The 27,045-nt window shown below is 40.7% G+C and overlaps 1 protein-coding gene across 4 annotated transcripts in view; it reads right to left on the bottom strand.

Annotated features, from left to right (window-relative positions):
* Positions 1–27,045, bottom strand: part of gpsm2 (G protein signaling modulator 2) — a 74,271-nt gene that overhangs the window by 4,479 nt on the left and 42,747 nt on the right. For all 4 annotated transcript variants that reach the window (XM_072274134.1, XM_072274135.1, XM_072274133.1 and 1 more), the window contains 7 exons: positions 26,658–26,813; positions 20,166–20,274; positions 17,003–17,132; positions 13,736–13,806; positions 11,468–11,656; positions 9,450–9,606; positions 7,017–7,231 (listed from right to left, as the gene is read on the bottom strand). In XM_072274134.1, the coding sequence (XP_072130235.1) occupies positions 7,017–7,231; positions 9,450–9,606; positions 11,468–11,656; positions 13,736–13,806; positions 17,003–17,132; positions 20,166–20,274; positions 26,658–26,813 (1,027 nt within the window). The remainder of the gene's footprint in view (positions 1–7,016; positions 7,232–9,449; positions 9,607–11,467; positions 11,657–13,735; positions 13,807–17,002; positions 17,133–20,165; positions 20,275–26,657; positions 26,814–27,045) is intronic.

Below are 27,045 nucleotides of genomic sequence, written 5' to 3'. Positions count from 1 at the left end.
AGCAATACAAAACCCACAAACAATCAAACAACAAATGTAAACTATTCCAGATGGAAAGTAAGTCCAGGACCAGTCTATTGGCTCAGGGTGTCTGACCCTCCACGAGAAGAGCTGCAAGTTTGATGGCCACAGGCAGGAACGACCTTCCGTGCTGCCCAGTGTTGTATCTCAGTGGAATATGGCCGAAGTCCAACAGTAAAAAGTTCAATATCCGGTCTACAAACACGTTCCTCGATAGTAATCCTGCCATTAATCATGTACTCTTAATTTCAAGTTCGATCTTTCAAACACTTTCCAAATTGAATTCCATCTGCCACTTCTCAGCCCAACTCTGCATCCTGTCAATATCCTGTTATAATGAGACTCTTGAGGAAAGCTAGAGTTCTTTATGAAACCAGAGTAATCTCATACTCTTCTTCGCCTTTGTGTTCTATCCTGTGTGATACCACCATATGACATGTGGAGCCCTTTGCATTTGCTCCTTCTGTGCACAGACAGGGCAATGGACAATTTTAGCCTGTGTTTTTCTGCTACCACTTGAAGTTACCACTTAAAGAATAATGATGTTTTTTCCAAAGCAAATGCCAAGTTGACACCAACACAGTCAAGTATGGAAATTTTCAGAACCATATACTAAGATAGGTGGAGTTGTGGATAATGAAGTAGGTTTTCAAAGCTTGCAGAGAGATTTAGGCCAGTTAGAAGAGTGGGCTGAAAGATGGCAGAAGGAGTTTAATGCTGATAAGTGTGAGGTGCTACATTTTGGTAGGACTAATCAAAATAGGACATACATAGTAAATGGTTGGGCACTGAAGAATGCAGTAGAACAGAGGGATCTAGGAATAATGATGCATAGTTCCCTGAAGGTGGAATCTCATGTGAATAGGGTAGTGAAGAAGCTTTTGGTATGCTGGCCTTTATAAATCAGAGCATTGAGTACAGGAGTTGGGATGTAATGTTGAAATTGTACAAGGCATTGGTAGGCCAAATTTGGAGTATTGTGTACAGTTCTGGTCACCGAATTATAGGAAAGATGTCAACAAAATAGAGAGAGTACGGAGAAGATTTACTAGAATGTTACCTGCATTTCATCACCCAAGTTACAGAGAAAGGTTGAACAAGTTGGGTCTTTATTCTTTGGAGCGTAGAAGGTTGAGGGGGGACTTGATAGAGGTATTTAAAATTATGAGGGGGATTGATAGAGTTGACGTGGATCGGCTTTTTCAATTGAGAGTAGGGGAGATTGAAACAAGAGGATATGAGTTGAGAGTTAAAGGGCAAAAGTTTAGGGGTAACATGAGGGTGAACTTCTTTACTCAGAGAGTGGTAGCTGTGTGGAACGAGCTTCCAGCCCAAGTGGTTGAGGCAGATTCGATGTTGTCATTTAAAGTTAAATTGGATAGCTATATGGACAGGAAAGGAATGGAGGGTTATGGGCTGAGTGCAGGTTGGTGGGACTAGGTGAGAGTAAACGTTCGGCACGGACAAGAAGGGCCGAGATAGAAACATAGAAACATAGATAACAGGTGCAGGAGTAGGCCATTCGGCCCTTCGAGCCTGCACCGCCATTTATTATGATCATGGCTGATCATCCAACTCAGAACACCGCCCCAGCCTTCCCTCCATACCCCCTGACCCCCGTAGCCACAAGGGCCATATCTAACTCCCTCTCAAATATAGCCAATGAACTGGCCTCAACTGTTTCCTGTGGCAGAGAATTCCACAGATTCACCACTCTCTGTGTGAAGAAGTTTTTCCTAATCTCGGTCCAAAAAGGCTTCCCCTCTATCCTCAAACTGTGACCCCTCGTTCTGGACTTCCCCAACATCGGGAACAATCTTCCTGCATCTAGCCTGTCCAATCCCTTTAGGATCTTATACGTTTCAATCAGATCCCCCCTCAATCTTCTAAATTCCAACGAGTACAAGCCCAGTTCATCCAGTCTTTCTTCATATGAAAGTCCTGCCATCCCAGGAATCAATCTGGTGAACCTTCTCTGTACTCCCTCTATGGCAAGGATGTCTTTCCTCAGATTAGGGGACCAAAACTGCACACAATACTCCAGGTGTGGTCTCACCAAGGCCTTGTACAACTGCAGTAGTACCTCCCTGCTCCTGTACTCAAATCCTCTCGCTATAAATGCCAGCATACCATTCGCCTTTTTCACCGCCTGCTGTACCTGCATGCCCACTTTCAATGACTGGTGTATAATGACACCCAGGTCACGTTGCACCTCCCCTTTTCCTAATCGGCCACCATTCAGATAATAATCTGTTTTCCTATTTTTGCCACCAAAGTGGATAACTTCACATTTATCCACATTAAATTGCATCTGCCATGAATTTGCCCACTCACCCAACCTATCCAAGTCACCCTGCATCCTCTTAGCATCCTCCTCACAGCTAACACTGCCACCCAGCTTCGTGTCATCCGCAAACTTGGAGATGCTGCATTTAATTCCCTCATCCAAGTCATTAATATATATTGTAAACAACTGGGGTCCCAGCACTGAGCCTTGCGGTACCCCACTAGTCACCGCCTGCCATTCTGAAAAGGTCCTGTTTATTCCCACTCTTTGCTTCCTGTCTGCTAACCAACTCTCCACCCACACCAATACCTTACCCGCAATACCGTGTGCTTTAAGTTTGCACACTAATCTCCTGTGTGGGACCTTGTCAAAAGCCTTCTGAAAATCCAAATATACCACATCCACTGGTTCTCCCCTATCCACTCTACTAGTTACATCCTCAAAAAATTCTATGAGATTTGTCAGACATGATTTTCCTTTCACAAATCCATGCTGACTTTGTCCGATTATTTCACCGCTTTCCAAATGTGCTGTTATCACATCCTTGATAACTGACTCCAGCAGTTTCCCCACTACCGACGTTAGGCTAACCGGTCTATAATTCCTCGGTTTCTCTCTCCCTCCTTTTTTAAAAAGTGGAGTTACATTAGCCACCCTCCAATCCTCAGGAACTAGTCCAGAATCTAACGAGTTTTGAAAAATTATCACTAATGCATCCACTATTTCTTGAGCTACTTCCTTAAGCACCCTGGGATGCAGACCATCTGGCCCTGGGGATTTATCTGCCTTCAATCCCTTCAATTTACCTAACACCACTTCCCTACTAACATGTATTTCGCTCAGTTCCTCCATCTCACTGGACCCTCTGTCCCCTACTATTTCTGGAAGATTATTTATGTCCTCCTTAGTGAAGACAGAACCAAAGTAATTATTCAATTGGTCTGCCATGTCCTTGCTCCCCATAATCAATTCACCTGTTTCTGCCTGCAGGGGACCTACATTTGTCTTTACCAGTCTTTTCCTTTTTACGTATCTATAAAAGCTTTTACAGTCCGTTTTTATGTTGCCTGCCAGTTTTCTCTCATAATCTTTTTTCCCCTTCCTAATTAAGCCCTTTATCCTCCTCTGCTGAAATCTGAATTTCTCCCAGTCCTCAGGTGAGCCACTTTCTCTGGCTAATTTGTATGCTTCTTCTTTGGAATTGATATTATCCCTAATTTCTCTTGTCAGCCACGGGTGCACTACCTTCCTTGATTTATTCTTTTGCCAAACTGGGATGAACATTTGTTGCAGTTCATCCATGCAACCTTTAAATGCTTGCCATTGCATATCCACCGTCAATCCTTTAAGTGTCATTTGCCAGTCTATCTTAGCTAATTCACGTCTCATACCTTCAAAGTTACCCCTCTTTAAGTTCAGAAACTTTGTTTCTGAATTAACTATGTCACTCTCCATCTTAATGAAGAATTCCACCATATTATGGTCACTCTTACCCAAGGGACCTCTCACGACAAGATTGCTAATTAACCCTTCCTCATTGCTCAAAACCCAGTCCAGAATAGCCTGCTCTCTGGTTGGTTCCTCGACATGTTGGTTCAAAAAACCATCCCGCATACATTCCAAGAAATCCTCTTCCTCAGCACCTTTACCAATTTGGTTCACCCAATCTACATGTAGATTGAAGTCACCCATTATAACTGCTGTTCCTTTATTGCACACATTTCTAATTTCCTGTTTAATACCATCTCCAACCTCACTACTACTGTTAGGTGGCCTGTACACAACTCCCACCAGCGTCTTCTGCCCCTTAGTGTTACGCAGCTCTACCCATATCGATTCCACATCTTCCCGGCTTATGTCTTTCCTTTCTATTGCGTTAATCTCTTCTTTAACCAGCAACGCCACCCCACCTCCCCTTCCTTCATGTCTATCCCTCCTGAATATTGAATATCCCTGAACGTTGAGCTCCCATCCCTGGTCACCCTGGAGCCATGTCTCTGTGATCCCAACTATATCATAATCATTAATAACAATCTGCACTTTCAATTCATCCACCTTATTACGAATGCTCCTTGCATTGACACACAAAGCCTTCAGGCGCTCTTTTACAACTCTCTTAGCCCTTATACAATTATGCTGAAAAGTGGCCCTTTTTAATGCTTGCCCTGGATTTGTCGGCTTCCGTGCCGTAATTGTTATATGGTTATAATTTAAAGAAAAGTTACTTCAGGTATAGGGTAGGTATAATCCTACAAAGGGAAAAAATACAGAACCAAAGTCAGTGCTCCCTAGCTGATCATTTTCTACCATTTAAACAAAACTTTCCACAACTCTGTCAAGGCCCTTAGCAGCAAGGATCAGAAACTGGTTTAACTAAGGAGCAAAGGTGTTGGAGAGTAGGCTGAATATCACAGTCTGAGGCGGGGGGCGGGGGGGGGGAGATGCATTAAGAGCAAATTGAACTAGGATGTCAATTAACATAAAAGGGAACCCAAAAAAGTCCCTACAGACAGAATAAGAGAACTGGGAAGATTGGCAGTGTACTGATGCCGCAAAAAAATAATAACAATCAGGTGTGGTAGAAAAGATGGAAATACAGGAAAAGGTTAATGGAAGGGAGCTGCAATGGAACTGGGGTAGAGATCACAAAAGTATATGCCTTCTCTGGACAGTGTGAAGTTTCCAGAAGAATATCCAGAAAAGTACTGTAACATCCAACAACTATAAAGATCAGTCCGTTTAAGCTCAATGCAAGGGAAATAACAAGAAAAAAATAAAATATATACGTATTTGCAGGTTTTACATTAAGCTGACAAACAGCATTTGACCAACCCAATTTGAATATTGTAAATTAACTGACAAAATTACCAAGAAGAATGTAACAGGTATTATCTATGCTTTAGAAAAGCTAGAGTTCCATAAATGGCTGATGAGCAAGTTAGGGCCCATGGCATCAAAAATAATTTGTTTAAGAACAATGTTGTGGCAAATTTTTGATTAAACTAGAGAATGGTAAAAAGTGGTAATAGTGCTAATACTATTGATTTTTCACACATTCTCAAATCACAGGTTATCAATTTGCTGACAAGACCTATATTTGTGCAGAAAGAAATGACAATAGTAAAGGATTGCAAAATAGCAGCATGGCATGTGAAAAATTAAATTTAATAAAGTCTAAAGTGGTTACACAGATTTTATAGTTCTAAAGGGGTTGTCCGTAAGCTTAGAAAGGTAAGTGAACATGTTGGAACTTAGGTCTCATAAATGAAAGCATAGAATACAAAAGCAGGCAGATTATTTCATGAAGGTTCAACATGCTAGTTAAGCCATTTAGATGTACTGAATACAGTACTAGTCCCCACAGTTTAGGAAGGATTTTAATATCCTGGAAAAGATGCAAATGTTATCTATGAATGATTTGTGGACTAGGAAATGCATTTAAAGTGATGGACAAAATATAGAGAAACAATGTGAGGAATAAGTTGTTTTAATTAAAATGCAAAGTGAATATGAATCAAACATTATTGCCTGTAAAGAGCAGTGAGGTAATGGTCAACTATACTCATGAAAGGGAACTGGATAAGCATTAATACATTAAAAGACAACAATTTGCAGCAAATAAGGAATTAAGGTGGTCTGAATTGCTCAACAAAGCTGCATAGACCATTTTGGCACATAAGGGAGCCTTTATGATTCTGCCTTGTATTTCCATTTACATTTATTGCCCATCCCTATATTTGCTTTTGGGAGGTGGGATTTAATCCCAAATGGCACAAGTTGATGCATTGTGCAAAATCAGATAGGGACAGGACACTAAGGAATGTTGTCAAACTGAGGAACCTTGGGGTCTAAACCATAGTTCCCCAGAAGACAGGGTGGTGAAGGTGGCAAATGGCATGCTTGCCTTCATAGATCAGGACAGAGTTGGGCTGTTATGTTACAACTTTTTCTGACTGAGATTTTATACGCTTGTAAGAAGTGATTGGTAGATAGTCAAAACCTTTTTCCATGCTAGAGGTATCAGAAACAAGACAGCATAATGTTACTATGCATAATCTCTTACTAGCTCTTCTTTCAGTTAGTCCTGATAAAGGGTCTCGGCCCGAAACGGCGACTGTACCTCTTCCAATAGATGCTGCCTAGCCTGCTGCGTTCACCAGCAACTTTTATGTGTGGAGCATAATTTTAAGGTGAAAAACAGGAGATTTAAAGGAAATCTGTGGGGCAAGTTGCTTTTTACTGACACAAGCTGAAATCTGGAGCACAGTACCAAAGGTGAGGTGGTGGAATCAGAAACAATTACTATGTTTCAGAAGCATTTAGATATTTAGGTATACAAGGCTTAGGGAGGATACAGTCCCAAAGCAGACATATGATATTAGTGTAGATGAGATGTAAAGGTTGCAGAGAGATGATGGGCTGAAGGCTATACAATTCTATGACTCTGTAACACTTGTCAGAAGTATTCTGACACGGTCATACAATTTTTATTTCAGTCACTTTTAATTACAAATGTTGTAATTAAAATTACAATCCTGTTAGAACTATTTCACTCTAAAAACCCCCTGCTCTTTGATTTAATCATTTGGTGTATTCTCATTCTACATCCATTAAACTTGACCAGAAATTGTCAGAGAAATCTATATTCAGAAATGACATGAACTCTTGCTGATTAAAAGTGAAACACTTAGTAAAACTAAAGACTTACTTGACATTTTAGTAGCATGTCAAAGAAAGGATCATCTGGTTCCATGCTGTCACCACTGATCAGCTGACTGTGAATAGTGTGGTTATTATACCTGCTCAGTCGCAAGCCCGGAAGATTGCCAGTGCTTGCACGTTGATTATCTAATCGACGGCTCTGGGAACTAGCAAGCCGGTCCATAAACTCGGTCTGTGGTGAGACCACTGATTTGGAGTGAGCTGAAATTAGAGAAAATAGCTCAGCATAAAAATTACTGAACGTATCTCAATAAACAACTTTCTGCTGGGTTTCGAAGTTAGTATTTAAAGGTTACTGTGTCTGAATCAAGCAAGAACAGTTCTGCTAGTGAACAAATGTGATATGTAGTAAATCTATGCAGTTTTAATAAACAATTTCAATGTAGAAATGCTTTAAATTCAAGGAAATTACTGGAAAACTCCAATAATCTGCTTTTCCAGTGTTAGTTAATCCATATGTTCAGCACTCAGCTCACCAAAGGCTATTTTCTCTGCTCCCTTTAAACTTACTGAGACAATTTCACCACTCTGTTTTCACATGTTCCCTTTAAATATGGCAGGTTCACTGGAAAATTTATTTCATTACTGTGTGGCATCTTGTTGACCAGAAAGAACTACAGTCTGCAATCAGTGAATTCAAATGAATCAAAGACAATGGAAGAAGATGGACCAATTACCTTTGTTCTTGCCATAAGGGAGGAGAGAGAGGCTGCCATTTTATGAAAAGTTATCTATTTTGAGCAAAAGTCGCTTGACTTGATCAGTGGTTTTAAAGTCGACAAAATGATGCCTCAGGTAACCTGCTGAACTAGATATCATTTCCAAATAAGTTATTTGTGAGGTGTTCTTTGGTTGGATATAACATCCAGGTTTGTGAATGCTGGTCTACGTGATTCAAGCTGGTGGCTGATTGAGAACAAAGAGCCATAAATTATGGATTGTCTCTTGCTGGGAAGAGGGCAATAAATGGATGCTGGCCTGCAGCGGAGCCAATAAAAAGGTGTTAAAGGTCAGACATGTGACCCACAGCCAATGACACTGGAATGCAATGTTTGAATTGGTAAGAAATGAATATGAATCAGATGCTTCAAGTGTGCTGGCAGCGGTAACTCTATAGGAGAACAACTTTTGTGAATGTGAGGTGTCCCATGGACACAAGAAGATATAAAACTGAACTACAGGGAATGGAATTATCTTTTCTGTTTTTTGACTGTTCATGGAAGATCACAAGAACTTAGTAGGTGTGCATACAGGTATTGGTTGTGTAAGTTCATGTGTTCTTCCATGGGATAATAAAGGTATTTATCAGTAATTACAGATTCTCTCTCTCTGTCTCCCTGATCATTATTAGAGGGAATGATTCTTGTAACAGTTTAAAGTGAATTTAGTGTGTTGGAGTATTAATAGCAGTTACATCACTCAATGACTAGTTTGGAAAATCTGTCAGTCCAACCCCAAGGTTTTGAGGTTGCTAGATAATTGGTATTTTGCTGTAAATGAAATACTTACCATTTAATATTGACCTCTGCATCTTCAAAGTGATCTTCCTTTTTAAAGGTTTTATTCAACAAGATTGAGTCAAAATCTATCAGTCTCAGTCGAGTTAAAACTACTTGTCAGAATTCCCTATTATCTGAAAACGTATCTCCTTATTTTAAAAAGCACCTCACACTAAACTTCTGTTAATTAGATTGTTGTGTTTCCATTCCTCTAGTAGGGAACAGAACGCTCATTCTAATGCACCTGCTGCGGATCAACTGGATGCAAGTTGACAACACAAGAAATATTAGAGTGTGCAGGTGTGTTGTTGAGGTTGAGCACCTGAAAAGTAAACAAATACCATGCAGAGAGGATTTTGCTGCATGTGCATTTCTCAACATGTCACTTGCACAAGGATGACAGCAGTAGATGCACCACCACTTTACGTTGCAATGTGTGCAGTTACTGAAATTTGGGACAAAATCCCAACTAATGAAACCTAATACATGATTCTTCTACTGAATTAATATCCGCCACTGGCTGTTCATGAGACAGCATATCCACATGTTCCTCAACTATGCAGGACATTGCTCCAATTTCATTAATGAGTAATGACTGCCTTAAGAAATCTTGATATTACATTATTTTAACTATTCAACATTATTTTCTTCATTTCAGGTATCCCCCTTCATTTATTCTGAAGGAAATGTAGTTGTCATTCAATCTGCCAAAGAAGGAATAACTTCATACGAAAATCAGATACAATAAAGTTTGTGCTAAAGATTCCCTTCAACCAAATTGGGCAGAAGTGCAAGGAAAGTAAATATACAAAAAACATTCAGTGAGCTAAATTTCCCCATGCCAATAGGAAAAAGCATCTGTGGAAAATCATGGAACTTAATTCAGGTATAATGTCATGAAAGGTCTAAAGCACACTCACCCAAGGGTTTTGGTGGTGTGGATGTGACAGGTAAAACCTTCGCCGCACAACTCTGATTTCCTGTGAATGAACATCGCTGGTCATCCATACGATTACTCTGGAACTGACTCAGCAAGTCAAAGAAGCCTTCATCTCCCATTAAATCTGAATTGATTTTCTGAAAATAAGTATCACAAACTATGCTCAATCTCATTCTAACATTCAACAATACTACACAGATATGCAAAAAAAATCATTTCACTTCCCTTGAACCAATTCTGAAATGGGGATAGTTATTTGAAACATTAATAGAGTGAATATTCTATCCAATATTGGCCTGGTAATAAATCATAAAAATCCAAGTGCTCTGTTATACCACAAATGTAGAGAAAAACAAAATGCCTAAATTTCTACAAATGGCAAAAGAACCCAAAGCAGTCAAAAGGTAATTTTTTTTTTCTTACACAAGAAGTTATGAGTTGGAATGCAATACCTAAAAAGGTGAACTTAACATCCTGGCTTAGACTTCAACTTTATATCCAGTCTAAATTGCATCACTTGTTCTCTGTTACATTGTAATGTAACAAGTGAGTGCCCCTCCCTTGATCGAGGTTGTCCGTGGATGTTGCATCCTAGCTATCTATGTTGTTGGTGATGGCTGGCAAGAATAATGCGTAGGTGGCAGTCTCTGATGCAAAAGTTGCATCTTTATGTGATCTGGGCTCTGCAGGAGATGCAGTGTTCCTTTCTATGGGCCCATTTGTCTTCTGCTGTTTTCCACACCTGACTTAAGGTGTCGTTTTAGGCTGCTGCTTTCTCTATTTGGTGCAGTGGGCTGCAAGTTCCTCCCAGAACTCAGTGTTGATGTCCAGTGGCTTCATGTCCTGCTTGCAGATGACATTGTAGCGCAGTTGCAGGCAGCCAGCAGTTCTCTTACCTGGAGCCAGCTCACTGTCGAGGATGTCTTTGGGATGCAGCCATCCTGCATGCAGCAAACATGGCCCAGCCAACACAGTCTACGCAGGTGTACACAGTAGGGAGGCCAGTATAAGAGAGAACTTCAGCATTTGGTACTCGTTCTCTCCAGGAAGTGCATAAGATACAAAGACGACACCTTAAATGGAAGGTGTTAAGCCTTCTTTCATGCTTAGTATATGTTGTCTAGGTCTCACTGCCGTACAGCAGTGTACTGGTGACACAAGCATTACCTACAGCCATCTTTGTTTTGACTGAGAGTCTGGAGTTCTCCCATACACCTATTGTTGAGGCAATTGAGGCAAGAGTTGCTGCAGCCTTCCCAACGCACTTGCCAATTTCTGCCTCCAAAGGGAGGTTGTCACTGATGGTGGACCCCAGGTATGCAAACTGATGAACAACATCCAGTTTACCGTTATCAATGGTAATGATTGGTAGTGCCTTCATGTCTTGTCCCAAGACATTTGTCTTTTTCAGGTTGATTGACAGACCAAATTCCTTCACAAGCTAAATATTGTTAAAATATTCAAAGACTTAAATACACTGTTTTGGAACTACATTTTAGCTGGGGAAAAAGTACTTCTATTTGCTTCCACACATCCTTCTATAATAAAGTCGTAAGGCACCACTTATGTAGTCGGGCTCCTTTCTTTTCCTTGTCTCCTCTCAGCCCCTTCCTCAGCCATATATACACCTCCAAAATTACTACCTATTCAAGCTATTCTCTTCAGGAGAAGTGTTGTTTGGCTGGAATAATATTAAATATTTCATTCAAATAAATATCTTGTGATTTGCATGACCCTTTGGAACAACTCATCCATTTAATTCAGCATCAATAAAATTAAGTAATTTTGCTTATACTACAGATGTTCTAGGTTGGTTTTCTTCGTGAATGACTCAAGATGATACAGAAATAATCCAGGGAATGAAGTTGGTACAGAGAATTCAAAACAAACAAAATATAAAATCTGTATATTCCACATCATTTAGCAAACCAAAACATGGCATAATGGTGCAAACACAGAAGCTATAAACAGAAAACCAAATTTCTTAAATTAGCTTACCTTTTTTGGAGTATGGACTTGAGCATCATTTAAGACCACAGAATTACTGGCATCTTTTAAAGCTTTTGCAGATGAATTGTTACTTTTATGCTTTTTTCCCCTGAATCGGTTTATAAACAACAACTTAGTCGATGGTTTCCAAAGGGCAGGTTTCTGTTTCATGAGAATTTCACTCTTCCAATTCTGAACCTAGACAAAAATAAGTTCATCAGTATTACAAGACTAGCACATAAAATCTCAAAAAAATTAGTTGCTAGTCAGTGGAATACAAGATGAGTTGGACGTAGTTGTGTTTTAAAGAGCATCTTTTTAACCCCACTCTGTTAGGGAAGATGCTAAAACAGATCCCTCTGACAAAGAGGAAGCAAGACTTCATTTCATTGCATTGAAATTACTTGTTACTTTCCAGTTAGACCTACTGAAAACATCTTAAACTTCAGTACATTGCATAGCATCTGAGAATTTTCCAGAATGGTTAATATGTCCCATTTTGCACACGTCTGCCTTCATTCCTTTGCACTTCCAAAATATAACTTCACTCCCTTTCAGCTTCCACAACTCATGTTCCAAACAATTTGAGAAATTCAAGCATCTCTACCAAAGAAAACTTCCCAGTCCATTTGGCATTCTGAAGAGACTGTTAACTCCCAGCATCAAAGCCCTTTCCCACTTAAGCAAAGATACATCAACATTTTCACTTCCCCCTCATCACCCTTATTTTTATTTTTAGAATATGCTCTGCTCATTGATGTAGTTTTATTCAAATTGACCTTCTATTTTAAGGCAACTAAACATACATCGCTTGTTTTCTTAAGTGCTTTCATTCAGTTTACTTGCCTACTGATTTATTTATCACTGGAATTTCAGTTTCCTGGTTAGTTCTAAATCTCAAGGGAAATAAATGCAACATGTTTCATTTAGGCAATGTTCAGAGTGACAAAACACCAATTGAATTTAATCTTGCCTAATCCAAAATTGTTGGCCATAACTGGGACTCTGAACAGAACACTCCACTGCAAGTCTAGGTCACTCCTGTTGTCTTACTACATAGGATTAGAAACTCCAAGGCAATTGGACTCTCACATCTCTACAAGATTAGTATGGGCACAAGGATGGCACAGTAATGGTGAAAATAATGTAGAACACATCCATAAGTTGCACCCATAAGCATCTGGCCAGCAACAAGTAACAGCAATCCAAAACACTGGTGTCTATTTTACCTAAGAAATACTGAAATCCAATAACCATCTTATTCCAGAATCAGATTTCTCATTCACAAAAAGCTATTCAAGTACAATTTTTACAGCATACGAAATGAAATAACTATGATGGAAGTGTAAGTACTTCCATGGTAAATAAATGTTAAATTCAGTGTGCAAAGGCTATGATGGAAAGATGTATCTTCAGTGAGAGGAAATACTATTTTGTTGTAGTTTTACATTAAGTTTCTACACAGTACCAAAGTAACATTTATGCAAAAGAGTGAAAAATTACTTGATACCCAGAAATCAAATCCACAATATAGAAAAGAGCCCTTTTTGGCTAGCTCGTCTACATGAGCTCCACTCTACCCTCATCATTGCTCTTCAATAAACTTAACAGCATACCATTTTATTCTTTTCACCTTCATATAAATTTCAGATTTTGTATTTATGCTACTGCTTCATAAACTTAATATTCTTTGAATTCCTTATTTGGTATATTTGTCTCATTATTTATGTCAAATGGTCTTCAAATCTCCAAAACGTTGAAACATTTATCCATAATCTCAATGCAACTCAAATGCTAATTCCACTATCAATCACCCATTTAAACCTGTCCTACGTTTTTTTAAATTTTCTTTTCCCTGAATTCTGATCAACATCTTTTATATTAGCTTACACATTTTTGGCAATTTACAGTAGCCAATCAACTTATCATCCCATGTTATTGGGATCTAGGAAGAAACCAGAGCACTCAGTAGAAACTCATGCCAACAAAGGAAGAAAGTGCAAGCTTCACACAAAAAGCATCCAAAGTCTGGGTTGAAGCCAGGTTTCCAGCACCAGCTATACTACTGTGCTACTCCAGTTGTCCAATAATTCAGGTCTTTATGGATCCAGTTTATCTTTGCTCCACTGCTGAAGGTGTGTCACCTCAATGTTTGGGCATCAAGCCTTTCCATTTTTCTAAAACGTCCTTGAAATCTTCTCCATCAATGTTTCCTTTTATTGGCTTATGAAATATTACAATTGGCATAATTATTTCTAGAACTACCAATACCCATACCTTTTCTGGTGTTAACTTCATAAGTTCCATTTTCTCCATACTCTGCCGACGGCCCAATCTTGGTCGAGCTCCTGCAAAGAACAAAGTTACCTTCTTTGGTTCTGTTTTCACTCTTGAATATTTTAACCAGGGGGTGACACTAATGATAACAGCTGTCTATATACACAGTCTTTCATATTCTTCTGCTGCCTATCTGAATGATCTATTAAGTATGTTAATTGAACATGTCCATTTTATGACCACCACCAGAGCTAATTTGTTCACCACTACCCTTTTTTAATTGAGAGATATCCTGAAAGATTACAAGTTGCATCCCATTGGCAGCTCAATTGTCAATGCAGCAGTAGTAGTGATAGAAGTAGTAGTGACAGCAGTAGTAGTGATAGAAGTAGTGACAGCAGTAGTAGTGATAGAAGTAGTGACAGCAGTAGTAGTGACAGAAGAAGCCAGAGACTGATTATGTGGAAAATGCACATGATGCATTACTGCAACTGACACCACCAAGCTCCACTTCCGATACTAACACCATGAGGGTACAAGTAGGCTTGTGAGACAAGAGCCACAGTAAAAGACATAAGGCCACAGGAGTGTTAGGAAATCTGGGGTGCCATCTTGGCAAAAAGGAGGGAAGCCTGCACATCAGAATACCACAGAATTATCTGGCAGGAAAACTTTCAAAGACAAAGCAACACACAAAATGCTGGCCACGCAGGCAGCATCAACAGGGAAGGGTAAACAATCGACGTTTTGGGCTGAGACCCGTCATCTGAACCGGTAGGATGCACCAATAGCTGGCAAGTTGTCAGGATGGCCTGACTGATTGCAACAGACTGCAAGGATCATGAAGCAATTCACTTTGCAATTATTGCAGGTGACTGCTCAGGCCAGGAATGCATCATTTCCACCCTGGAGGAGATATCCACATTCACTCGTTGGTCCATCCACAATCTCACTGTTAGCTGGCAAGGAAGCACAGACAGAAGCCATCCAACATCTTCGTGCCTCATGGGTGGGTCCTACCAAGGCACAGAAAGTTCAAGCACAGTATGCATTGCCCACTGACCATAATGTTTATGGAATGTGGTCTTTGGAGAACTGATGGTCTTTTAAACATTTATTGGTTTAGTTTTTTCTGCAGTATTCATCTGTAGCAGTAAATGGTATGTGTAAACAGCCAGAAAAGCTGATCAATGTCAAGAAGTTAGAGGCATGTGTAAGTATAATCATGGGAGATTTTAATTTACCTACAGAGCAAACAAAGTTAGCAATGATGGTGTGGAGGACAATTTAAGGATTATGTGCAATACAATTGAGAAAACAATGAGGAAACATGCTATTGTAATCTAGAATTATTGAATGAGAAAACGTTAATCTGGTATTAAGAGAAATGATTAGTAATAATGCTAGTTTTAAAGTAGCAGTCGGGGTGCAAATTAAGCTATGACAGTTTGGAAAAACACAAGACCTATAGAAACAATGAAACCAAGAAATCAAGTGCAAGCGAGGAGCCAAGGAGAGAAAAATGTAGAAATAAAAATAAAAATGGGAAGAGAAAGTAATCATTTCCTCAATCCAGTATCTGAAAGAGTTGGCTTTGGGTGCACTGGTGTCAAATTTCCAAAATTACAGCAATTCTCTACCAGTTACCAGACAGCCCACCCTACAAAAACTCATTTCAGGGAGGTAGCAGCCCCGCCTCCCGCGACCCCATATCCAACCCTGCCCACCTCCCCCCCGCCGACCTCCAAGGGTGTATGTAATACTTTGTTTAGTGATTTTGTCTAATCTGTAAACCGTTGGGTATATGCAGAAAATATGACATTAAAATATGTACATATATTATATTATATTATATTATCATGTTAATTCTATTACAACTTTAAGCAAGTTTACAGGGAGTTTGGCATCGTCACGTAGGACATCAATAGAGAGCTCCTTAGCAGCTAGCCAGCTAGTTTAAATAACGTTAGCTACGCTAATGAACGAATGACACCTGTTAAACTCACCTCAACATGTCTTCTACATTTTAACCCACCATGGGCAATAGAAAAGTCACTGTTGCAAACAGTGCAGCGAGCAACACTGTCATTATTTTTGAGGTCGACTGTAGAGTCCGCCCACAGAGAAAACTGATAGGTCTACTTAGCACGAAGAGAGAACAATCAGGATGCTCGCTCTCCCTCTCAAAAAAATCAATTTGCAGGATATTGTATATAATTTCCGGGCGTCATGGAGCCACTATCAATATGCGGGAGACTCCCGGAACTTCCGGGAGAGGTGGGATGTCTGAGTTACTATTAGAAAGATGAGAATTACATTTCCTACCTTCCATTCATAAACACCAGGGAAAGAAAATGGGAACCACAGACCAGTTAGTGTGACACCATCAGCTGGAGGTTACAGGGCATTTGGAAATTACTGATAGGATTGGGCAAAAAGGAAAATCATGCTTGGCAGATCTTTCGTAGGTAGCAACAATCAGATAAGGTACTATACAAAAGGGAATAAAATTAGGGCACATAGGACTAGAAATTGTATACCAGCATGGACTGAAAATTGGTTAACAGACAGAGAGCAGTCAGAAAAAATATGTAATTTTCAGGGATTGAAGTTGTATCTAATTATGCAATCTCTCTATCAATGGTTTGGAATGAAGAAATTAATTGTATTGATGATACAAAACTGACTGGAATATGGGTGATAAGAAGTTAGATGACTAAGTGGAAATAAACAAACTGTACGAATAGGCAAGAATATAGTAGATGAAAATATAATGTGAAAATGAGAGGGCTTCTACTTCGGTAGAAAAAAATGAAATGTAGTGTACAGGTGAGAGATTGAAAAGCTGTTAGTGTTCAGGAGCCTCCTGAGTGTCCTTGTACAGAAACCATTGAAAATCAACAAGCAATTAAAAAGATACAAGGTCTGTTGAACTTTGTTGCAATATAACCAATAACCATACAATAATGAAGAAACATTGATCAGTTCTTGTGGGTACAAAAGCCTCCAACTAAGAAAATTAAACAAGCCCTATATGCTCCATATCAGAACTAATAGTTGTTTACCCAGAGAAATAAGTAGATTTAAGTACCGAAACATGGAAAATTGCAGGGCTGACGGGCAGAAAATTGCCATTACCAGGCGTAATATATATGCTGAGATTTGCATAAAGCAACTTTGATGATTGCCCTGAATGCTGCCCCCCACAACAGCACAATGTTAAAATGAAATCCCAGGAGTTCCTTTACTGAATTTTTCTGTACTCACCTTGATAGCTGTGGTCCAATTCATGACTTGTGGATAAGAAAGAGCTGTTTGTACTGTAGCTAACACCCAACACCAACTGAAGATCTGAAAGATTCATTCGGGCTGTGAGTTCACCACTCTTATCTCCTACCTGCAAAAAGACAATGACAGTAAAACATGTTTTATTTAATCTTAGGGGCTGTAGTTCCATTTTGTAAGCTACACTTCAAAAGCTACACAGAGAATATCACAGTGTTAGGTAAAATAACTATTTATAAAACCACATTCGTCCCACACCCAAGAACTAAAGATTGTATTTTTGTGCAAGTAATTTAACAATGTTGGAAGTAAGAGATTTTGCCCACTTATTATTCTCCATTATTCACATATTTACTCACAATTTCTTTTGTGAAATATGTATGTTTCTGAGAAACAACAGTCCTGATAGTATGCAGTACTAGGTTGGGAATACAAAGCAGAAGACTGGAATTCTGGTTGAAAAACATGAACAAATAACTCATTTGGTTTTAATTACTGATCAGTGACCTTCCATCCATCGCAAACATCACAAATGTGGATTTTGTCTTCATAATTTCCCAGCAAATAAACAGTCCATGTCTCTATTAACATTCAGATAACATTATAACTGACAAGTAATATTCACCCCATGAAATGCCAGGCAATGTTCATTACTAAGAGAGAGAATAAACATTTACCCTCGACAGTGGCATTGACATCACTAAATTCCCCCCACCATCAAGATCCAGTCATTGACTATAGACCAGAAAATCAACTGGACCAGCCACACAAAAATGATAGCTACAAGGAAAAGTAGGTGGCTGGATATCTAGAAGCCAATGGCTTGCCTCTTAACATCCTCATAATCCACAAGATACCAGTGAGAATTGTGATGGAGTACCCTCCATTTCCTTGATCGCTATGTAGTTTCAGAATCTCTGAGGAAGCTCAGCAAAAGGCAACCTGCTCAAATGGATATTTCCATCTTTCTGAACTAAGGCACTCAGGAAACCTTTGCAGTCACAAGGAGACAGCACCAGCTCTAAACTGTGCTTCTCCTCACCTATTGCAAATCAACATTCCATCATAACAATGGAACATATTGGAAACACTCAGCAATTGGACAGTCTTTGTTGGGAGAGAAATTTGAACAGATTACATATTCAAGGATGTGCATAACAGGTATAGACAGCAAGGAACAAAAATTAGATACTTGAGACATACAAGAAATGCAAGAGAACACTGAAGGAAATTAGAATGGATAAAAGAAAGCATGAGGCTTCTCTATCAGACAAGAGCAAGAAGAATGCCAAGGGCTTCTACAAATAAATTAAGAGCAAAATGAGAACAAGGGACAAAATTGGTCCTCTTGAAAATCAGTGGTCATCTATGCATAGATCCGAGAAAATTGGGAAGATCTTAAAAGGAATTTTTGCATCTGTTTTAACTGATGAAACAGAGAGTCCATAGAAGTGAGGTAAAACAGCAGTAAAATCATGGATTGTATTGGTTTTAACTAATCATATAAAATTTTGAGGAAGTTACCAGGAAAGTTCATGAAGGCAAGTCAGTGGACGTTGTTTACATGGACTTAGCAAGGCTTTTGATAAGGTCCTACTTGGGAGGATGGTCAAGAAGATTCGATCACTTGACATTCGGGATGAGGTAATAAATTGGATTAGACCTTGTCTTTGGTTGCCCCTCTGACTGCAGGCCTGTGACTAGTGGTGTCACAGAGATCAGAGATTTGCTGGGTCCATTGCTGCATCTCATATATATCAACAAACTGAATGATTTTGTGGCAGATTGGATCTGCAAATTTGCGGATGACACCAAGATTGGGGGTTTGGTGGAAAGTGAGGAAGGCTATCAAAGCTTGCAGCTGGATCTGGAGCAGGTGGAAAAACGGGCTGATAAATGGCAGATGAAATTTAACGCAGACCAGTGTGAGGTGTTACACTTTGGGAAGACATATCAGGGCAGGACCAGTGAGCAGTAGGGCACTGCGGAGTGGAGTAGAACAGATCTGGTAATACAGATCCATAATTCCTTGAAAATGGCATCACAGTAGGATAGGATCATAAAGAGAACTTTTAGCACATTGGCCATTAATCAAAGTACTGAATACAGAAGCTGAGATGTTGAAGTGGTAGAAGATGTTGGTGAGGTCTAAATTGGAGTATTGCAGCCAGTTTTGGTCACCTACCTAAAGGAAAGAGAAACATTACAAGTATGTTGCCAGGACTTGAGGACCTGACTTATAGGGAAAGGTTGAATAGATTATGACTTTATTCAATGGAGCCGAGGAAAAAGAAGGGAGATTTGATAGAGGTGTACAAAATTATGAGGGGTATAGTTAGGGCAAGCGGAAACAGGCTCTTTCCACTGAGTTTGGGTGAGATCAGAACTAGAATTAAAGGTGAAATGTTTACTGGAGAACATGAGGCAGATCTTCTTAACTCTCAGGGTGGTGAGAGTGTGGAATGAGTTGTCAGCTGAAGTGGTGGATAGGTACAGTACTGTGCAAAAGAATTAGGCACATATATATAGTTAGTGTGCCTAAGACTTTTGCACAATACTGTATGTGTTAACGTGTAATTTTGGTCCAGGTTTTGGAATTTTTTCCATGAACTACTGTATCTCTTTCAATTTCCTCTTGCAAGCTTTTCCGATATCTGTTACAATGAAACAATCCACAGTTGTAATTTTGCGATGTATGGAAGGTCATTGGGGAAACAGTTTAAGGTGTATGTGCATAGTCACTGCAGTAACACCCTGGGACTGGGCTAATTGTTACATTTGTACGCTTGGTGCTCCAATTTTCTAGTACTGAAGAAAGGTGAAACACTGGAGTGTGTTGTATCTGACATCTTAGCTTTCTCTGTTTAGGATTTGGATGCATTTCTACATAGCTTTATTTTCCCCTTTGTTTAAATACCAACAGTAAAGTATGCCCAATAACTCTTAGTTATAGAACAAGCTAGTACTTTTTCTTCTAGTTAAACTTGTGCCCAATGTGAAACCAAAGAACACCAATATTAATTGCATCATCTATGATTTGGGAATTCCCAAAATATCCCTGATCCAATATTCTGCTCCTTACAGTTGCCAGCTCAGGGTGGACTTCTAGGTGACAACCTTATAGTATGCTGCATCTCATGTTTACCTCTCTTGAAATTTCAAAGTGTTTCTCTGCAAAATGCACTGCTTGTTCGTGATCTCCTAATGCAGTATAAGCATTTCCCAAACTCCAACAAGCTCTTCCTTCACCAATCCTAAAATTAAAATAAAAAGATGAGTTTAGAAATCTATGCCATATTATTTTATTCTTTCATCTATTTTTAATCTGTATTAACTTAAATGGTCTATATCTACTGATTAAAAATTGAGTCAAATCTATTTCACCCCAGAAAGGAAAATGCATCAAAAAGCTTCCATCTTATGGAACACCAACAACAATTTGATAGGTCAAAGGACAGCTTGCCATACATGAGCAGCTAAATTGCAGATGACAGACCACAGTTCACAACGGCATACAGTTAGGTTCTCAGAAGAATGGCAGCTTGAACATTCGACATATTGTTTTCAGAGAAGGAAGAGAAACTGTGAAGGTGATCAAAGAATCACTGAAGTTGGCTGAATGATCAGTATACAAATATCTTCACCTACTGCGATCCCCTATTGTGAAGACCTCTGCAGGCAAGCTAAAATGCTTCAACTGCAAAAAGACAGCTAAAACCAAAAGAGCATGAAAGGTCAAGGGACAAAGGGGTCTGGCACCATTGAGAGTTGGACATACCATAAAGATGAAGCCCATGTCAGACTAATATCAAATGTGTTAGAAGGAAGTGGTACCAATAGTGACACAACTACTCTAGGTCCACAAACAACAGGAATTCTGCAGATGCTGGAAATTCAAGCAACACACATCAAAGTTGCTGGTGAACACAGCAGGTCAGGCAGCATCTCTAAGAAGAGGTACAGTCGATGTTTCAGGCCGAGACCCTTCGTCATCGGCCTGAAACGTCGACTGTACCTTTTCCTAGAGATGCTGCCTGGCCTGCTGCGTTCACCAGCAACTTTGATGTGTGTTACTCTACGTCCAACTGGTGTGAACAATTATCTTTCTTAAAGCAATATATTTGCTGACCACAACTACCTCTTCCAAGTGGAAGAATACTGATGAAGGAACACCTTACTTAGGAATCTGCAGGATATTTCTTTGCAATATTTAATGCCAGATTTCATCTGGTCACGAGTACACATCATGGACCACTGGCAGGTTTCCTTTTGAATGAGAACCACTGTGCCATTACTGCTAGTGGAGCTTCTCTGCTTTTGAAACTGACATATATGGGAATGATGATGGTGGCAGATTCATTCAAGATTTAAAATTGGTTAATGTAATTTCCAGTACACAAGTGTAAAGGAGAATGAAGTGTCTGACCAACTACCACAAACACGTCACCTGATGAATTTAAGGAGCTAACACACTCCATCACTTTCACACCATCGAGAATGCTCTCCATGCTATCCCACACCTACACTTTGGAAAGCCTAATCACTTCTACTACTGGCATGTCGGCAGAGATTGAGGACTGCAAGACCAATGAGGACCATGCAGGTCTGGTCAAGGAAGGCTGAGGAGTACTTGGGGACCGCTTGTGGACTGGACCACATTCAAGGATTCAATATGCCACAGCCATCACCAATTTCATCAAGACCCACATCAATGAATATGTGCCTTTGAAAACAGAGGTTTCCCAAGTCAGAAGCCCTGGATGAACCAAGAGGTTCGCAGCTATGTCTGTGGCATTCAAGAACAGGATCAAGAACCCTACCAGAAATTGAGATACAGCTACAGAAGATCATCATGAGAGCAAAAAGGCAATTTGGTGTGAAGTCAGAAACACAATCAGATGCACAACAGCTCTACCAGGATTTGCATGCTATTATGAGGCAAAACTCAACAGCATAAATAGTATACACGAGGAATTCTGCAGATGCTGGAAATTCAAGCAACACACATCAAAGTTGCTGGTGAACGCAGAAGGCCAGGCAGCATCTCTAGGAAGAGATACAGTCGACGTTTCAGGCCGAGACCCTTCGTCAGGACTAACTGAAGGAAGAGCTAGTAAGAGATTTGAAAGTGGGAGGGGGAGGGGGAGATCCAAAATGATAGGAGAAGACAGGAGGGGGAGGGATGGAGCCAAGAGCTGGACAGCAAAAGGGGGTACGAGAGGATCATGGGACAGGAGGCCCAGGGAGAAGGGGGGAAAAAACCCAGAGGATGGGCAAGGGGTATAGTCAGAGGGACAGAGGGAGAAAAAGGAGAGAGAGAGAGAGAAAGAATTGTGTATATAAATAAATAATGGATGGGGTACGAGGGAGAGGTGGGGCATTAGCGGAAGTTAGAGAAGTCAATGTTCATGCCATCAGGTTGAAGGCTACCCAGACAGAATATTAGGTGTTGTTCCTCCAACCTGAGTGTGGCTTCATTTTGGATTTCCCAATCTTCATTTGGGAGATTTTGGATCTCCCCCTCCCCCTCCCACTTTCAAACCTCTTACTAGTTCTTCCTTCAGTTAGTCCTGACGAAGGGTCTCGGCCTGAAAGGTCGACTGTACCTCTTCCTAGAGATGCTGCCTGGCCTTCTGCGTTCACCAGCAACTTTGATGTGTGTAGCATAAATAGTATTGATGCTTCACTCCCCAATGAGTACAATACCTTTTATGCATACTGTGAAAAGCAGAATAAACACAAAATACCCACAGTACATAGTGACCTTGTGACCCCATCTCAGAAACCAATGTCAGAACATCATTCAGGAGGGTGGAGCCTCACAAAGCATCAAGCCCGAACAGTGTACGTGGCCAGGTACTGAAAACCTGTGCCAACCAATATGCTGCAGTAACAATCAACAAAGGCGCATCTCAAAGATGCATGCTTAGCCCACCATTCTACTCTCTCTACACTTACAACTGGGTAGATAGTCACATCTTAAAAGCCATCTGCAAATTTTGTAATGATATTACTTTTTTTTGGTGTGTGCCTGCGTGCGTGCGAGTCTGTGCGTGTGCGTGCGTGCGTCCGTGATGATGTCTTTTTCATGGCTTTTTACAAGGCGCAGAGCGAGAGAGAGAGAGAGACAGACTGCGTGGCACGCCACTCCTCACACAGACATTTTTGCAGTATTTTTCCCTTTATTTTATGAGGTCGGGTAGCGATCTCGACACTCAACCTGGCATGGATGGAAAGCGTACTCAGGAGCGGACCCAACTGGTTTCAAACCCGGGAACCTCCGCTCCTGGGTCCGGCGCCGGTTTCATTGCGCCACCAGCCGGCCCCTAATGACATTACTGTCGTTGGTAGAATCTCAGATGGTGACATGTACAGAAGTGAGACCGGCCACCTGGTTAAGTGGTGTTACAACAACCTCAGATTCAATGTCAACAAAGCCATGGAATTGATTGTGGACTTCAGGAAGGGGAAATACACTTGTCCTCATTGAGGGCTCAGTGGTTCCTGGGCATCAAGACTAGATAACTTACCCTAGGCCCAACGGATTGATGGAATTATGAAGGTGGCACATTAGCAGCCCTACTTCATTAGGAGTTTCAGGAGATTTGGTGCCTCCAAATTCTCTGTAAATGTCTATAGATGTGCAGTGGACTGGCTGCATCACAGCCTGTAATGGAGGTTCCAACGCACTGGGGGACAGAAAATCTCATATTCAGTAGCTTTAAGAAGGAAAACTAAAGCGGAACTTTTGGTGATTACTAATAGCATTAAAGAAATAGATAAAGTTTATTCAGTAACACCTACTGAAGATCTATATAAGGGTGAAACTTCAAACACAACATGATCTGCTTTTGACTTTTCCCATTGAGCAGCAACTTTTGAAATCTACAAGTCAATTTTATATACATGGGGATAAGTCAGGTAAATTGTTGGCCGGTCAGCTTAAAGCAACCATGGCTAGGAGGCAGATTTTGAAAATACGAATAACTGATAGAACTGAAACATCAGATTGTCAGGAAATTAATAAGGTATTTTTGGATTTTTACTCTAATCTTTATAAATCTGATTTCCAAGACAATACTACTTTTATGAATAGATTCTTGCAAAGATTGAATATACCCAAAATTTCTATTCACGATATGAATACATTAGATGCGCCTATTAAACGAGAGGAAATAGCAAGGGCTATATCCTCTTTTCAATCAGGTAAAGCTCCAGGACCAGATGGATTTACAGTAGCATTTTTTAAGACTTTTACTGAAATACTTACACCTCATTTATGCCAAATTTTCACTGATTCTATATCCTCTGGACCCTTCTGAAAACTTTCTATGGGGCATCAATTTCATTAATTCCCAAAAAAAAAGATTTATCTGAATGTGCCTCTTACAGACCAATTTTCTTATTAAATGTGGTTTCTAAAATTCTTTCTAAGATTTTGGCTAACAGGCTCGAGAATATTTTACCTAAGGTTATTTCTAAGGATCAAACTGGATTTATTAAGAATAGATATTCATATTTTAATATTTGGAGATTATCGAACATTATTCATTCCTCTCCATCTAAAGAATCTGAATGGGTTGTTTCCCTTGATGCAGAGAAAGCCTTTGATAGGGTAGACTGGTCCTATTTATTCGAGGTTTTAGAAAGATTTAATTTTAGTCCAGGTTTTATTTCCTGGATTAAGTTGATCTATCAAGCTCCTATGGCAGCAGTTATAACTAACAATCAAAAGTCTCCTTATTTTAGGCTATACAGAAGTACCCGGGGGGGGATTGTCCTCTTAGTCTGCTGTTATTCAACCTGGCTTTAGAACCTCTTGTTATTGCTCTTCGGGATTCCAATAATGTTCAAGGTATTAAGAGAGGAGATAAAGCGCATAAGGTTTTGCTGTATGCAGATGACTTGTTAGTTTATATTTCAGATCCTAAGAAATCTATTCTTTCTACGTTATCTATATTTTCTGAATTTTCTGAATTTGGCTCTTCCCACTTTCTTCAGACCAAGAGTGTAGCTATGGGAACTCGCATGGGCCCCAGCTATGCCTGCCTCTTCGTTGGTTATGTGGAACACTCTGTGCTCCAAACCTATTCTGGTACTGCTCCCCAACTTTTCCTTCGATACATTGACGACTACATTGGTGCTGCTTCCTGCACCCATGCTGAGCTCGTCAATTTCATCGACTTTACTTCTAACTTCCACCCAGCCCTCAAATTCACTTGGTCTATCTCGGACACTTCTCTCCCCTTTCTCGATCTCTCGGTCTCCATCTCTGGGGACAGACTGTCCACTGACATCTTCTACAAGCCCACTGCCTCTCATAGCTACCTCAACTATACCTCTTCCCACCCCGCCACATGCAAAAATGTCATTCCCTATTCCCAGTTCCTCCGTCTCTGCCGCATCTGCTCCGAGGAGAGGCTTTCCATTCCAGGACATCTCAAATGTCCTCTTTCTTTAAAGATCGTGGTTTCCCTTCTGCTGTCATTAATGATGCCCTCACCCACATCTCCTCCATTTCCCACACTTCGGCTCTCACCCCATCCTCCCGCCACCACAACAGGGACAGAGTTCCCCTTGTCCTCACCTACCACCCCACCAGCCTCCGGATCCAGCACATTATCCTCCGCAACTTCCGCCACCTTCAACAGGACCCCACCACTAAGCACATCTTCCCCTCTCCATTCCTCTCTGCCTTCCGCAGGGATCGGTCCCTCCGCGACTCCCTTATCCGCACATCCATCCCCACGGATCTCCCACCCGGCACTTATCCCTGTAAGCGCAAGTGCTACACCTGTCCCTACACCTCCTCTCTTGTCACGATTCAGGGCTCCAAACAGTACTTCCAAGTGAGGCAACACTTCACTTGAGAGTCTGTTGGGGTCATCTATTGCATCCGGTGCTCCTGGTGCGGCCTCCTCTACATCGGTGAAACCCGACGCAGATTGGGGGACCGTTTCGTCGAGCACCTCCGCTCCGTCCGCCAAAACAGACAGGATCTCCCAGTAGCCACCCACTTCAACTCTGCTTCCCACTCCCATTCAGATATGTCCATACATGGCCTCCTCTACTGCCATGATGAGGCTAAGCTCAGGTTGGAGGAACAACACCTCATATACCATCTAGGTAGTCTCCAGCCCCTTGGTATAAACATAGAATTCTCCAACTTCCGGTAATTCCCTCCCCCTCCCTTCCCCTATCCCTATGTCACTCTGCCCCCTCCCCCAGCTGCCTACCACCTCCCTCTTGGTTCCGCCTCCTTCTACTACCCATTGTGTTTTCCCATATTCTTTCTTCACCTTTCCTGCCTATCACCTCCCTGCTTCCCCTCCCCCACCCCTTTATCTTTCCCCTTACTGGTTTTTCACCTGGAACCTACCAGCCTTCTCCTTCCCACCCTCCCCCCACCTTCTTTATAGGGCCTCTGCCCCTTCCCTCTACAGTCCTGACGAAGGGTTCCGGCCCGAAACGTCAACCGATCTTTTCCACGGATGCTGCCCGACCTGCTGAGTTCCTCCAGCGTGTTGTGAGTGTTGCTTTGACCCCAGCATCTGCAGATTATTTTGTGCTTATAATTGCAAACTGTAGTCAATAATAATGGAAGAATCAACCTAACACAAATAACTTTAAATGTTACCTATCACAAAGTTCTTGTGCTAGCATAAGATGTTTCAGATGGTATTCAATGGCCTTTTCATAGTCCTGAAGCAGGGTGTAAGTGTTTCCCAGGCTGTAGCAGGCTTGTGCTTCCACAGCCCTGTCTCTTAGTTGTCGAGCCAGATCAAATGTTCTCCTAAATAGACAGCAAAAATTTGGGTCAAGATTTTTACTCCAACATTCAAGTATTTTAGTGTAAATGTCGTACTTCAATTTTAAAAAAACAAACTGAAAGTTTTTACAACCACTTCTACCCTCCAGCCGTATCAATCCCTACATGCCAGCTCCCTATGAAAATGAATAAATCTTACACATTGCATGTACATTGGCACACCACTAATCTAAGAGTGATCTCAGTAAACCTTCCA

Source organism: Mobula birostris, chromosome 12 (genome assembly GCF_030028105.1).
Source record: "Mobula birostris isolate sMobBir1 chromosome 12, sMobBir1.hap1, whole genome shotgun sequence".
NCBI lineage: Eukaryota > Metazoa > Chordata > Chondrichthyes > Myliobatiformes > Myliobatidae > Mobula > Mobula birostris.
Note: the sequence above shows the minus strand (reverse complement) of the source record. Positions and strands in the feature narration are given on the sequence as shown.